The 16,571-nt window shown below is 28.5% G+C and overlaps 1 protein-coding gene across 3 annotated transcripts; it reads right to left on the bottom strand.

Moving 5' to 3' along the window:
- Positions 1-4,700: 4,700 nt before the first annotated feature.
- On the bottom strand, positions 4,701-15,252 carry LOC129976727 (uncharacterized). Of its 3 annotated transcripts, none has more exons than XM_056090437.1 (3): positions 15,166-15,227; positions 13,930-14,123; positions 4,701-7,512 (listed from the first exon to the last, which is right to left on the bottom strand). In XM_056090437.1, the coding sequence occupies exons 2-3, from the start codon at positions 14,097-14,099 to the stop codon at positions 6,567-6,569; spliced, it is 1,116 nt and encodes a 371-aa protein (XP_055946412.1). In that variant the 5' UTR covers positions 14,100-14,123; positions 15,166-15,227; the 3' UTR covers positions 4,701-6,566. The 3 variants fall into 3 exon arrangements, with proteins under 3 accessions (XP_055946412.1, XP_055946410.1, XP_055946411.1); XM_056090435.1 differs by lacking the exon at positions 15,166-15,227 and adding an exon at positions 15,073-15,152 and having other exon boundaries at positions 13,930-14,136; XM_056090436.1 differs by having other exon boundaries at positions 4,702-7,512; positions 13,930-14,136; positions 15,166-15,252.
- Positions 15,253-16,571: the final 1,319 nt, after the last annotated feature.

Raw genomic sequence — 16,571 nt, 5'->3', positions numbered from 1 at the left:
TAACTTTATCCGCAAGTCAAATTTCATATCACTAATCATTGCTTTACAAATCCAAGTGGAAGATCAAAGACTCTCGAGTCTAAGCACTTCTCAAGACCCCCACTCAACATCATTAAAATTGAGCATTTCAGTTTTGATAGAACTGGACTGCTGATTAGGAGTGGCTTTATCCGGGTTCACAAACAACTCTCAATGTCCATCGGTGAACTCTGAAATGGATATTTCCAAATTTATCAGAATAGGATTCTTTACTAACATATTCATTAGTTTAGAGATGTTAATTTCGTCTGAATAGATGACAGCATCTAACTTATCATCATAGATGAATGCTTTAAAAGAAAGGATTTAACCAAGAGATTAACTTTTCTTTCAGCTTTGAAACCAGTTCAGTATATTTGGGACATTCTTGGACTACGCATTACAACACATCATCCACCTTTTAGATTTATATCAAAACACCGTTTCAAAAGTTGGATGATTCAGCCACGGGAGTTATCCTCCCTAAACTTTCTCGTATATTTTCCAATAAAGGTGTTATTCCAGTGAATGCCTTGCAAGGCACTGGCATACAATAGTTACGAAATATTAACCTTTAGCGAGAATTTAGCATTTCACGAGGGTTTTTTTACCATTAATCCCTGGCATTCCGTTAATAGCATCTGAAAATCAAATTTGTGTTTTAGATGTGTTTTTTCCAACCGATTGAAACAAAAATTTGACATAAAACTACATCTGAAATCACGTCATTACGTTACCACGTGTACATGTTTCTGAAAGTACAGACCGTCAACCCCTTGTTTGATATCGCCCATAAATTGGTAAGCGTCTATGTGTACTGAATTTTATCTATCTCTTTTCGTTTTTTAGTGTTGTTGTTTCTTATAGCACTTGCCATGGACAAACCCGCTTTTACGAAGACAGCGATTTTAAGCCGGTGGGGGAGGGTCCGCCCCTTTTTACGGGGGGACTTCATTCACTCATCCACAGATCGTAGTTTAGACCTGAATCAGAGAACGATCACCCTTGATCCAGTACCCCAGTGGTATTACTCTCGACATGGAGGACTTGGGGACCATGACAGATTTATACGTGCGTCAGCCACCAAGCACGCGGGAAATCTTCGGCCGGCGGGGTTCGAACTCGCAACCTAAGGGACGCGAATCCAACGCTCTACCAACCAGGCTATCCCGGCCCGTTTTTCAGTTATTGTGCTAACTTATATTCGAACAGCTGGTCAGACTTCCTGTGAATGGATTTTTTTTTTTAAATTCATAATCAAATTCGCCTCTTCTTTGATTTCTATACAAGAAAGTAAAAATCCTAAAAACCCCAATATTCATCCTTTACATAAATTAATCAGTCGTGTTTCTGACTACATAGGTAATGATATATGTGGATATTTGTTACGATCTGGACGATAATAATATCAAAATCTATTAAGTTTCTTTCATTTTTTTCAGGGAAAAAAAAGTATATATTAAGAATTTTAATAAGATTTCATAGTAGCAAAATATTTTTTACATAGAAAAAAAAAACGGTTAAATATATTTAAAATGATAATTTTCTCCTGTGTGTCAAGTAATTCGCCATCCAATGACTATCAGCATTTGACTGATTTTAGTTAGTTAGTTATATATTAACGTCCCGTTTTTTAAAGCAACACTAGGGCTATTTTGGGACAGATCTCGTAATTTTGAACCGCGGTCAGATGACGAGAACGACACCTGAGCTGGCACTTTCCTCTCCAAATTGATCACTTGACTTAAGCAATCCTTTCAGTTTATATTTAACGGTAAATCTCAACTCTCTCTGTCAAATACCTTCGTTTCTCTGAAGTCGAAGGTTAGCCAATCGGCATTTTTATATGAACTCCAGTATAGTTACTGCTACATGAGAAACAAAATTTACAGCAAGGAGTGGTTAACATTAAAAACCATATTTGAGTTGATAGCGCAATGAAAATTTTCGCAGATAACTTGATCCATCTAACTTTCCTATACTTTTGTAATCGTTATCATTAATAAATGCAGTGGAATCTTATTTAACGAGCATAATCAGTGTCCAGGTCTTACCCATAATTCGAAACAATTTTTGCCATAAGATCAAATAGATAATGCCTTCCATTCCGAAAAAAATTATATTTAAACAAATTTATAATATAATTTATTATTTATAATGAAAGCTTTTTTTTTACAAGAAAATTGTCTAAAGACATTTGTCTTGGGTAACCTTGGTGAAAATGAGACACAGCATTACTGTTAAATGAATTTGTGGTGCGCAAAGCTTCTGTCTTATTAGGGTGATGCTTCACAACAAATAATTTCCCATGATTCAGCATATTCCTTAAGGAAGATTGTTGCTCTATCGTCTGTTATGTCTTCCTTTTCAGATCAATTCTCCTCCGCAACGTTTAGCTGTGACACAGAATGCAGTTTATAAGCTCTTCAGTAGTTCTGGGTATGTTCCACCACCAACTCATCAATGTAGTTGATATCCATTTCTAACCTCATAATCTAGGTCGAATTAAGGCTTAACCAACACTTTCTTAAACGCTTCGATTCGAAAATGTTATGCGAGCAAAACTTCTTCCATATGGATATAAGGAATCATATCATCTTCAAACAAGCGCTTAACATAGACTGATGCAGATCAATTCAGCATATGACGTCACAGTGTCCCCTCACCATTCGTTCTGCGTCATTTTTTTAACACTTTGTTTTGTTCGTTAAGCGAGATTTGATTTATCTGAAATTCAAGACAATAAATAATATATATTCATGCCTTCATAACCATAAGTGATATTTATACTTTAATCGAAAGCCAGCGATTAATCGCCAGGTTTATAGTTCTTTAGTAACTAAATATTTGGCTTTTTACATAAGTGGAATGCATTTAATATTCAAGTACCCTCTAAATTAAAGATATACTTCAAAATCTCATGCACTATAAAAATATGACTAATGAAATAAAATTAAACATATCTTCTAAAATAATGGACTTGTGTTTCAAACTAAAATAAATTAATTATCATCAGAAAAAAACCATGAAAACAGTTTAATTAAGAAGAATCACTACTGTGACGTAATGTAGTTTAAAACAAGTCTATAAGCCTGAGATTGTCATAGATAAACATGAATGATTCAGAAACCTCCAATAGACGATATTTTTTTTTTTTTTTTTTTTTTTTTTGCAGTATAATTGGTTGGTTGGTTGGTTAGAATGTGGCAAATGAAGCACTCTGAGATTTCCTATATCAGAGTGTCTAATCTTTATTACAGCAGAAGCTCCAAATGGGTAGAAATGCAAGGGTGCTTTAAACTGTTAGCACACCACCAGAAATTCCTCAAACAATCAAAAGTGAGAAATTCTTCGTATGATATGACCTTGAGTACAAGAGTAAGAGATACAAAATTCAATCTGATAACTCCAGAGTGAAAGGCTCAATAGGCTTAATTTTTTTTTGTTTTAATTTTTTTATTTTTTGCATTAGCATTTGCATTTTTTGCAGGTCTTTCATTTCCACTTCCGGAAACGTTTTGTACATTTTACTGTAGCATTTGAAATTAAGTCATCCATTCATGAGTAACTTTTAGAGTATTTGTGCAATCTTGACACGTATTTGTACAATCTTGGAGTTTTAAATGGAAAGATACAGTACACACCCGAGTATCCGGCGTCCGTACTATCGAGCCTAGTTTCCTTTCATCGTAATTAAATGAGGAAGACAAGGCTTTGCATTGGCAACAATATTTATGTTTCCTGCATTTAAAGTAGGCATTACAGAATTTATTAACATAACAATTGTTAACATGTGAGAAGTTAATAGGTATAAACTTACTTTTCTCTAATAAATTCTTGAAGAGTGCAGAGCGGTATATAAATATATATAAATTACCAGTACAGAGCCTTCTATTTTAATTCGACACGCTACTTGAAACTGCTTTTGATTCACAGGGTCATGACCGCTTTCATATTCTACGTGGTTTAAGATAAATAGAGGGTTTAATATTCAATAAGAAGTGAGAAAAAAATACCTATTATAACAGTGCGCTTTGGTATAAAAACTTGGTCTTCTGGAATTGGTAGGCAAAGAAATGAGTTCATAGAACTCTGGTATATCAGACTTTTTTGTTATCCAGCCTGCCCTTCCACCACATTAGGCTGGATACTCAGCCATCTAATGTACTTTCATTTTATACCAAAAAACAATAGTACAATAAAATTAATAATTAAATGTTCGAGCTTAGGTGAAAAACATTATAAAATACAATCAAAAAGATTTGGAAGAAAGGATTTATTGTAGATGTTATCACTAAGTTGATAAATATATACAAAACAAAATTCTAAAGCTCAGCTGAACTGCTAATCAAGAAATACTTCCACAATTTTATGAAGTAAATGAAAAAAAAGACAAAAATCTTATCCACAGAAGAAAAAAAAAATGTTTTATTTACACCTAATGTTTGATTTACAAAGAATTGGTTATTATGAAACAATGCAGAATATAAATTTTTGTTTCTGAAAAAAACATTTTTTTGTTTCAATGTATTTTAATTTCATATTATTAACTAAGTAAAATAGACAACTTTCTAGACCTTTCAGTATTTTTAATAAAATTTTAATTTGGTGATTTTATTTAAATTACAAGGGCTTCATGTATCATTTAAATTTTTGAAAGTTGCTTGAATATTATTCTAAAATAACCACTTTTTTACACATTTTATATTATTTTATTATACTTGAAAAGACAGAATATACTTAAATATAACTTAGATTAAATTAAAAATATTATTATTTTTTAAATTTTGCATTAAATTTCTTTAAAATTTACATTTTGAATGGTTTTAATATGCAAGATATTGAATCCATGTCTCCAGTAGCTCATAATTAAAAGGTTTATTATTTCAACATGCCAATATTTGATGCATAAAACTACTCATATAAAATTAAATTTAAATTATAAAATATCTAATTTCAGAAATTAGGGAGAAGAAACCAGAGAAACCAAGATTTGCAATGCTTAAAAGATCTTGGCAAGCTTAATCTGGTTCTGGCTGTGTGTACTTCAGAAAAAAAATTGGTTTTTAAACAAATAATAATTTATTATTTAAATTTATTCAATATTTTTCGAATGGGTAGTATTCCAAAAAAGGCATTTCCACTTTTTTGACAAAAAAAAAAAAAAAAAGTATGGCTTCTAATATAATATGAGTCTTATGTCTATAAACTAAACTTAACAATTTTTGCAAGTGGTCACTAAAGGCGTCTAGTAATGAATAAAATAACGAAATTAAATACTATGAAAACTTGAAGATACATAAACCAGTATGTATGTTTTTAAGCACTATAATGTCATGGGACTTTACTCTATCAAGATGGTTCATATATACAATGAACAGAACAAGTAAATGCTTTAATTTCTATCACAATTTGATACTTAAAAATGTTTTTGTGTGGGAATCATGAATATTAAGTTAGGCATAAATGAGTTAGATGAAAATAAACACAATCCATATTCTTAACAAACGTGACTAGTCTAGAATGTAACAAAGAAAAGAATATAAAATAAAATACATTTTACAAAACATCCAATTTTAGCTATAAAAAGTCTGACATTTTTTAGAACCATTTTTCTCTTTCAATTCATTTACAAATACAAAATGATTATAATAAGATAAAATATACATATATATATTAGCCTCAAAATCCTTTTAATATCAAAAACTTTATAACAAATTGTAAACAACTCTATGTAAGTCTATGTATCTATCAAAATAAATAGAATATAATACTGCAATTTTTAATAAATAGAATTTTACGCATTATATGTGTTCCTCAGACTGATTTTGCCGAAATTCTATTGGGTGAATTTTCCCTGCACATCCAAATTCTCAAATTTTTATTATGTAATTTTAAATCATATATATATACTATTTCTGCATACTTCACTTCTTTTATGTATCTGCAATTGTTCTGTTATTTCTCTTAACATTATTAAATCTGGAGGTTAAGAACTTCAAGTTCATGTTGCCATAACCAATCCCGCGAATAGGCAAATTTCATTTTTTTAATCTCACTAACCACATTCTATGACAAAGTGACATAACAAATTTAAAAACTGAGCATTATAAATGAAAATTAAAGACTTTCAAATTATTTTTACATTTTAATACATTCAGAAGAAATGATTAATCTGTACAAAATATATCATGGACTATAAAATCTGATTCATTTTTTATACACATAGATCAATCTGGTTATATATTTGATGAATATAGAAGCTTATAAAAATCAAGAAACATACAATATCGATTTTACACTTAATTGAAAAGTTAAAATTTTCATATAAGATTAAAAATATTTTAAGAAAGAGGAATAATCTTTGAAAATATTTATCATAGTCGCTTTATAAATATCAAAGATTCAATCCATGTAATATGAGCAAGAATGCCGATATACGTTTAGTTTTATGAACAGTGGCAATTCTTCACATTCTTAAAATAGTTATTTGTTCCTTCCTTCGTTTAAAAAACAGTTTGTGAGATTCATCAAAAGTATTATGTACTTCAAAAATTCCAGTCCATTTTGTTCAAACCACAGGAAATTTTTCCAAAGTCTGGATCCAATAAAGAGATGTCCTTTATACGTATTTCAGCAGGTTTCATGGTAAAGTCACTTGTCAGACATGAGCAAAGCTGCTGTGTTGATTCCAGGTTATTTTCATCCAATTTGCTTTTTATAGTTATCATATCTTCTGGAGCTTTAAAACAATTACAGATATATTTTGATTTATTAGATCGAGCCTTTTTCTTCTTTGGAATATCAGGACAAACTCTAGAATAGAGTATTGGTTCTTTCATCTTCTTAGACGATATCATTTTCTTATAAGGTCCACGAAATGATATTTTTTTATTAGTACCAGAAAGTTCCAAATTTTTATAAGTTTCAGAAATATGACAAAAAAATGGGGAATCACTTAAAGGCAATAATTCAACCTTAGTATAAAATTTTGACACATCTGTATTGATTTTTAAAGACTTGAAATTTGCTGATATTGAAGCTAAATTTTCAGGAATTAGGCAGTCATGCAACAACACAAAACATTTGGTTAGTTTATATTGAAAAGTTCTGGATTTTTCATTGTTTATGTTACTTTCAGAATATTTTTCAACTCTCGATAATTCATCTACAGGTGTGTCAATTTGTATATGTTCCATCTTAATATTTGACAACAGAGGTTTGGTATTAATTTTAGATGAGTCCAAAATTTCAATCTTAACTACAGACATGGGATCTATAGTAGTTACATGCTCAGGATAATCAGGTAAAATTAATTCTTGGTTTTGTTCAGATGGATCCAGAATTTCAGTTTTTATGATAGGGGCAATATTTTTATCGGTTGCACTTTTGGAAAAACCAAGAAACTCTTGCTTTCCTTCAGATGGATACTGAATTTTTCTTTTTCTAGTTGACACTGAGGTTAAGCTAGTCACTTGTGAATCTTGTCCATCACTGTAAAATAGAGTTAAATGTTAATAATTGAATATTAATAAAAATTATTATTATATCAATTTACTAGAGCAAAACTATTAAAAATTCATTCTACATGGAGATTTTTAAAAATTAGAAGAAAATATATCAAAATATAAATACAAGATTAAATAAAAAAATTTCACAACCAAAGGCTTAAAACTACAGTTTTTTAAAAAATGGTGCTAGATGATTCAAAGTTATTGATAAAAGTATAATTTTGAACATGCTTAAACAATGAATGAAAATTTTAAATATTAATAACAAAAAATGTATAAATTTTAGGAAATTGTTCAAATGAATCTAAAGTTTCAATTTCAATCAAAGGTTTGAAATCCGAAAGCTAAGAGAAAAACACAAATGATTACATTAAAAAGTAGAGCTTGATTGCACAAGACATAATTTTAAATCATAATAGTTATTACTTAATAGATTCAAATTAATTCAGCAAAAGAGTATTACATTTGATGCAAAATGGTTAACCTATTTTTTATGATTTGAGTAGTATACATATATATATTCTCCACTGATTTTAATTTTGTTCAGTTATATCAACATTCAGTTTTGAAGCAACATGTGCACCTATTTAGGGATAAAACTTCAGAATTTTGGAAGGCAAGTAGACAACACTTGAGATGGCATGACATCTCTAAACATCTGCATTTCAGTGTGTGGGGGGTGGGGGATAAGCATCAACATATGCAGCAGACAGGCATGGGGGGGGGATATGCCACAACATCAGATTTAACAAGCAGCAGACAAATTGGGGATTGAATCTGAAATCATTTGACTTTGAAGTAAAGATTTACCGCCAGGTCAATATATATCACTAGATAACTATATAAACCTTCTCTATGGTTTGAAAAATATATATATATTTACTAATTGCAAATTTAAAAGTAAAAATATATAGATATCAAAGTAGTTATGTATAATTTAACCACCAAATATAATTCAATCATAAATTAATTATTTATATATATTATCAATTTAGCTTTCTAAATTGAAAAACTGCCTATATAATGCAGAGTGCCTATATAATTTGAAAACATTTTTGTCTATTTTAATTTTTAAGATTCTTTTAAACAATTAGCTACAGATGAGAAGGCCTTTTCTATTAAATAATTTTGGGTCAATAAAGAAGTAAATAACTTCAATATATATATAATTTGACATTGTTTTAAAACTATTTTACATTCAAAAGAGCATAAATCATATTAAAAGAACACTGAAGAAAAATTAAGTATTGTTAAATTTACTAGTAAATCTCAGAAATCTAAAAAGATATTAATTTTAGATTTCTGCTAGTCTGATCCATAACTAGAAATATGGATTTATCAGTGTAGGGCAGACTACAGAAATCACATTGAAGTTTCATTACATTTAAACATTATAAAAATCAAAGACACCAACATCTATACATTTTACTATCATCAGAGCTTTTTCAATAAGAGTCAATGTATGATTTTATGACAAATGCATGTGTTATTTTATAAATATTCAGTACAGCAGAATCAGAAATAGTTTTTATGTCAGTAAATTTCCTAAAATCAAATTATGTATATTATTACTTATTTTTAGATCAAAATCTGCTGCTACATCTTCAAATTAAATAGAAAATAAATAATACCAAAAAGTTTTAAATAAGTTCACTATCTGCTGTAAAGTTTTTCATTAATGCTTGTTGTGTGTAGATGAGTTTAAATAAATATCTCATTTCAAAGATATAAAAAAACTAATTTTGGAATTATCTTTCAATTTAGAAAGGTGATCAGATAATGAGAATGGCATCTAAATTGATACCTCTCTCCTTCTTCAGATTTCTAAATCCGAATCTGAATTTAGCTTTTCTGCAATAATTTCTGATGATTTTTCCCTTTAGCTGAACAGGGAAAACTGTTCGATTGATAGATATGTTTTTTTGTCATATGACTTGGCTTTCTCTGCAAATTTTTCAGAACTTTTTCCCATTTTTTCAATTGTAGTTTGTGTCTTTTCTTTTTAATTTCTTTAAATAACCAAAAAAAAAAGCATTTTCTTTTTTTTGAGTTTTAATTTCTTTTTCTTTCGATATCTTTTGAACTTCAAAGTAAGCCAAATATGTTTGTCTTACCTCTGTTACAGTTCCTTAGTGATTTCAAGGCAATTTGAATTTCTTTATCTTAGTTTCGTAGTGATTTGAATTTTCAGTATATTTTAAACAATGAATTATATTTTGTCAGGTTATGAAAGATTGTTATTTTCGGTTTTCATTTTTGTTTCATTACAAAAAAATGCCCTTTTCTATATCAGCTTGCCCCTGAGAAAGTATTAGAAGTGCCTGTATTACTTTCCAAAATCTGCTAATTTTTTTCAATCTTTTCCTAAGTATCTATACAAAAAATCTGTCAATTCTAATGGTTTCCAGTGGATCATATCTCAGAAATTTTCAAAAATTTGGTATTACAACTTTATTTTTTAAAAATTAAACTCAATTAATATATAACTGCATTCATTTTTATATGCTATATTTTCACTAAATGAGACAACACATTTTGGAATTTGTTGTAATAGTCATAACTATTTGAAGCCCCCCCCCCTTTTTTTTTTAAATAAATACAACACAAGCACCTAACTACTCTGAAACTATTTGGTGATTTTTAAAAAATATTTTTAACATCATTAAAATAAATGTTTGACAATATAATTTTAAATTAAAAAAAATCTTTTTCAGAAATATTAAGGGTTTCGAAATCACGTCTCCAGTGAATCCAAAATTTATCTTAGAAAAAGATGTAAGGACCAACTAATCTTCACGATTAAAGTTTGATCATTTATAAACAATTATTTCAAAGACATTTTTTAAATATAAGATTAGTTGTTTTAAAACTTCAGCAAAGAATGCCTTAAGAAGCATTACTTTACTAGACTGATCAAGAGTCAAAAATGATCTATCATTTTGGCTAATGAAGGCAACAAAATTATATTTCTACATGTCAAATTATCTTTAATAATCTGTAATATTATGGAATGTGATTTACAGCTTTGAAAAATTCTCCTTTTCAATATTCTAGACATAATTTTTTGTGTCATTCGAAATTTCTAATGTTCTTTCAAATATTGGCATATTTTCCAGTCATCTATAAAATTTACATGGCATTTTTTTTGTTTTTGTGGGTCAAATTTTAGTATAATCTTCTTTAGATGTCAGGGAATATTTAAATGACCAATAAAAAGCTAAAAATATAATCCCCAAATTCCACCCAGCTACTCTATTTTCTACTTGAAATACATAATTTAAAATATATAAACCATAGCTGCCTTTGTTTAGCAACTCATCTCTGATTTGTTCTTGAATCAAGTGGAAGAATTTTCAGTTCATGGCTGGTCAATCCATTGAAATTTGTATCATATTCTATAGGTTTAACTTTTTTATGGTTTCATTACATACTTTTAAAATATCTTCTACTATAGAATATCTCATAAAAATTGAAATTAAATATCTTGTTGCAACTTTTTGGGTATCTGAGTTCCAAATCTACTTAATATTTCTAACTGTTTACTTTATATAGACTTGTTTAATGATTCATCAATTAACAAAATATAATTTTTAGCACTGTGTGGCAAATCATACAATAGTGAAGCAAAATATTAAGCAATTTTAAAGCAAATGGAGTATGTACACTCTGTTAATCTGCAAGTGAAATATTAAAATATTTTGCAAAAAAAAAAAAAAAAACGCAAATTACGGATACCAATGTAGGAGCTGTACAAATAATGTAAAATAATACTCAATAGCCATTTTGTTACAGCATCTAAGGCAATCTTTCTTGAAAGCTGGATATAACTTGAGATTGGAGACACTGTCTTGTCAGAAGTTGTTTTAGAGTATTATTCCAAGTTCCTGACATTGATGTTGAAGATGCACTTAATGCTTTCATGTTTACAACAGGGGGGGGGGGGGGGGTATTGTTTTGTTTTAGTATTCATGAATAAAAATATTTTCTGGCTAATTAGTATTAAACTGTCTTCCAGTAAATACACATTATAGCTTCCTAACTTTATTATAAGACTGATTCATTATCTTCTACATATTCAACAATTATCAAGAAATTTACAAAGATTAAATTCACCTTGGAAATTTCAATTTTGAATCGTAAATAAATCAGTTTTCACTTTCATAAATTTTTATACTAGGAGCTCAAGTAAGAGAGAAACTGAAGCCTCAGAACAGAACAGGGCCTTTTTAAGGTCTTGATACAGTAACTGTGGCCTTTTGGAGGCTTTCAAATAGATTTTGATAATTAAGGCCTTTTTGAAGCCCGTGAAATCCCTGATCTAATGCAGTCTATTGCTTCTTTAATAGTAATTTTCTGATTTCTAATATTCAATCATTGTATAGAAAAATGCTTTGTAAAAGCATCGTTTTACAATCTAACATGCAGGTTTATCTTCAATGAAAATTTATTAATATGTTTATATAAATGTGATACATTTAAATACACATTTAGCTCTTCAACTTGTATTGAACATAAAAAACAGATAATGCCTGTCAAAAATCACTTGCTAATAATATTGACACACCATACCAAATGGTTGTTTGTTTCCATGTATATCTTGAAATGTTGAATCTAATGCTTCCAATAATTTCTTATGTGCCATTATGCATTTATCCCATATAATTATCTAGCATTACTGGAGCACTTTACACATTCTTGATGTTTTACAGTTCTGTATATTCAATGGCAATTTAAATGTTGAATGTGCCGTTCAACAACCATCCAAAATTGTTGCTGCAATTACAGATAATGTGACTGTGAATGAGATATTTTTTTCAGCATATATGGTTATTAATGTCATTGAAAAAATAAATGTTTTTTCCTGTGGCATCTGGTGCATCCAAGAAATACATTACATTGTTCTCTACATTTATTACTCGCATAATCACATCATAAAACATTTTTGTTCTTTAAGTAGTTCTTGAATATTTGATTATATAAATATATTTAATTTATTTATGCAATTTTTTTTCCATATTGTAATCCAGATTGAAAAATGCTATAAGCTAATTGATTACATGACTTTATTCCAAGATGCAACAATGCTGTATTAAAAATTAAAGCCCATAAATTGTCTTTTATTATCTTTGTTAATCCGCAATTTTGATAATTTAAATTTCTAATGAAATATATTTTCAAAAATTCATAGTCAGCATTCAAAAATGACAAAAAGAGCTTACTATATGGTTTATCTGTCCTTGAAGCTTAAATGTTAGGACAAAATTCTCAGTTATTAAACTTGTTACACCAAACAAAATCATCTGAAAACATGTTATACCTTAGTATATTATTCAAAAAATGCTTTGAATGTGTTATAATATCAGCAATTAATGAAAATAATAGCTCAAGTGATGCCTTCAAAAGGTGGAAATATTTTGCCATTCAAGCAACACATTCTAGGAGCTTAAATCTTGAATTTTAATGTGTCGCAACTTGGAAAGACTTTATCCATACTTTCAACAACCACAGCAGGATGCAAGCTATATACACTTTCAGAATTATACAGATGTGCAATTTTACCAATTGATTTTAATGATTCATTAGCAAGCATATTTGACTACAATAGCATATATCTGTGACATACATACTCTATTTCTTTCATTTTAATATAGCATTTTTTTCTTCTATTTCATTTCATCTTTCTTCTTTTGACTGAATTCGCATAATAAACAATAATTTATTATTTTGATGGCATTTTTAACAACAGCTAAATGCAATATCAACAACAATTATACAAAAGCAGAGTTGAACAGTCAGAATGTGAAATAAAATTTCCTTACAAAACTTTATTTCATAATGCAGCAAAATCAACACAATTAATATTATTAACAATTAATAATATTTAATACAAAATATTAAAAAAATTGAATATTACAAAATTTTAATTTTTGCTATGAATGTAAACGTGTCGAGTATATCTCAAGTCCAAAAGCATTTTTTATATTGTGGACTTCAATGCAAGAATACTGTCTTGTGGCACCACCTACATCTAAATAATAGTACAGCTAAAATTTATATTATATTAAACTTTTTTCTTTCTACAAGTCTAATCAGGAATTTCAACAGTTTAAAAAAATTTTGGGGGAAAATCATAACATTATAAGGGGGTGAACCCCCGAAATTGGTCCAATAGCTTTTTTAATATACAAGGAACATACACATTAACATTGCTCTTTATATATATAAATTGAAAAACTAGCTTGTTATATAAATTAGAATAAAAAAAAGATGACAATAAAGTCATGTTTTACCAACTGATTTAATCAACTCACTTTTATGCATGATCAACTATTGTCACACAGTTCAGTTTAATTAAATATGAAAAGGATTGTCTTAATTATCTAATTCTATTTCAACTTACTTCATTTTGTGCTTCATGTTGTTATGATTATTCAATACCAATTGACTGTTATTAACATGTTCTGTTTCTTTCTTCTCATTGTAATTTTCCATCCTCTGTTTTTTTCTTTTCACTTTACTTCTCTTGGCTTCATTTGTGAGGCGACCAATGTTTTGTCGTTTTGGTGGCATTTTTAACAATAACAAAATGCAATTCTACAACAGAATCCTATAGTCAGAATGTAAAATAAAAATATTGAGAAAACTTTATTTCATAATACAGCAAAATCATCATAATTATTACTGAATACTAAAAAAAAAAAACATTAAAAAACTGAACATTACATAGTTTTTCAAAATTTAGCTTTCACTTTATAAGTCAAAATGTAAAAGCACTTAAATCTATCTCTGTGTATGCACAAAACCCTTTCTTTATATGTGAACTTCAATGTGAGAAGTCTTTTGTCATGACACCACTTAGATATAAATGTTTTCTTTGTATACTTAGATTACAGCAATTCTGTCTATTATTGAAATACATTGAACAAATAATTGGTTACAACATACTTCATCTGAGTTTCCAGAAAGTTTCATCTTAGTTAGGTTAAAATGGCCAAAGTAAGGGCAAATTATATGATTTAAACAGATTAGTTTTATAAAATAGAAAAAATTGCACACAAAACTGCATCTACGATGCTTTCACTTTTCCCCCAATTAAAATTTTAAATAAAGTGTTTTGATATAAACTGAATATGCTAGGTCAGAAGTTTGAAAAATAATTGATTATCCCGTAATCCTTATTTATTATCATAGGCATTATATATGATTATATATTTAAAAACGCCTAAAATTTTTATTTGCTTAATTAAAAAAATGTATCAGCCAAAAACAAATCATACAAAATAAATCATAATGCTAGAAATTATACATAAACTACAAAAATTAAGCTGCAATGAAAAAAATTGTAGCTATTATAAAATAAGTAATAAAATGCAATAAATAAACTAAGATAACAAGAAAATAAATTGCACTGCAATATTATGAATTTGCCATTCAATATCAATGCTCATGTTTGTTTCAATGATATAAATAAAATGCATACAATTAAGCAAATATTATATTCTTTCCCAAATCAAAAAATTGACTTTGTCAATAGTTTATTAACCTCTTTAAATGAATTAGAAGTACTGCGTTAATATTAGAAAAAAATTGAATAGATAAAAAGAACAAATAAGCGAAATGATACATAAATCCTCACCGTAATTTCATTTGTTGTGATGTAATACCCAGTATATGATATAATCTAAACTTCTCTTCAAGGCTATGGTAAACAAAGTAACGGCTGCAATACCAGGCATGCGCAGAAATATATATATATATACATATATTTAAGGAATAAAAATGTTCGCTCTTTTTTTTTTTTAATTAACTAAAAAATATGCAAAATGTTGAGGTTTTTCTTGAGATAACGTTAGAAATTATAATTTTTAAAAATGATTTAATGCTTTAATCTTTTCAATTATTCCAATTTTTTGCCATTTAATTTTGAATTTTGTTTCTGCTTTTAATTAATTTACAAAAATAATATTTTAATCACATTTGCTGACAATATATTTCACAAAAAATAAACCAAAGACTACATTACTCAAATGATCGAAATTAACTATTATCATGTTGACTAAAACTCAAAAGATTACGGACCTTATTTACCGAAAACGTGCTAAACAACCGATCAGCCAACCAATGATCACCAACAGCCAATCAATAGCGTGCATAAACATTAATTACGCGACCAAGCTTAAGTCAGATCATCTGATTATCCTGCTTTTAAATTCCGGAAAATTCTTCATAGATTCAAGTATATCATATGATTATTAGCGTAAAGTTGGTGCCTTATCGTGCTTCTGTTGTTGATTTGTTTCTTTCCTGAATTACTATGCATGTGGAATGAAAGAATAATACGACAAGAAATCAATTGAAACAATAGCATGTTATCCTTGCTGTTTATATTCGCGATAAAAATAAAATCATTAACGGTGTTGTCTAGTGAAAATTCAATCTACTTGCTTGTGCGATATTGTCAAGCTTTATCTTGGAAGTGCTTTTATGGCTAACTTCATTATTAAGCAAATATGTTTTAAATTTTCGCTATATGCTGTAATAAAGCATTTCAGTAATGATATTGTATTTTTTAAAATATTAACTTTGCTTTGAATAGTTCTCCAAAGAATGCTATCAATTTGACAATTTAATTTCTGAAAAAAATTCAAATTAAACAAAATTAGACAAATATTTCGACATTTTTATGTATAAATCGGTTGAGTATAACTTCATGTTGAAATTGTCCGCGTTATTTTAATTAGCTTACTTACGATATGTTTATTGAGTACTGTCTGTCCACGACAAGAATACTGCTAGACATTCGTTTATGTTTACGGCGGGCGTTATAGAAACAGGTTACTGTAGGAAGAGTTCATTTCGCAGAGGTAGAAATTCATTCAAGTTTCTTACATTGGCACGTTTAGCGCCAAAGTGGCGATATTTGGTATTATTGCATTTAATTCTTGAAAACAAATTTTAAAAAATAATTCACTCAGCTGAAAATCATTTGCATACTCAGAATATTGAAAATATCCGGCATTCCTGTCATATGTATACAAAGAA

This window comes from Argiope bruennichi, chromosome 7 (genome assembly GCF_947563725.1).
Source record: "Argiope bruennichi chromosome 7, qqArgBrue1.1, whole genome shotgun sequence".
Taxonomy (NCBI): Eukaryota; Metazoa; Arthropoda; class Arachnida; order Araneae; family Araneidae; genus Argiope; species Argiope bruennichi.
The sequence above is the reverse complement of the archived record's forward strand: the minus strand, read 5'-3'. Positions and strand labels throughout refer to the sequence as shown.

Excerpts from the sequence above, each read along its gene's own strand:
- LOC129976727 (XM_056090436.1), bottom strand. The coding sequence starts at position 14,099 with ATGCCACCAAAACGACAAAACATTGGTCGCCTCACAAATGAAGCCAAG. Across the intron at positions 7,513-13,929 it reads AACATGAAGCACAAAATGAA|TGATGGACAAGATTCACAAG; the intron begins GTAAGTTGAAAT and ends TCTATTTTACAG.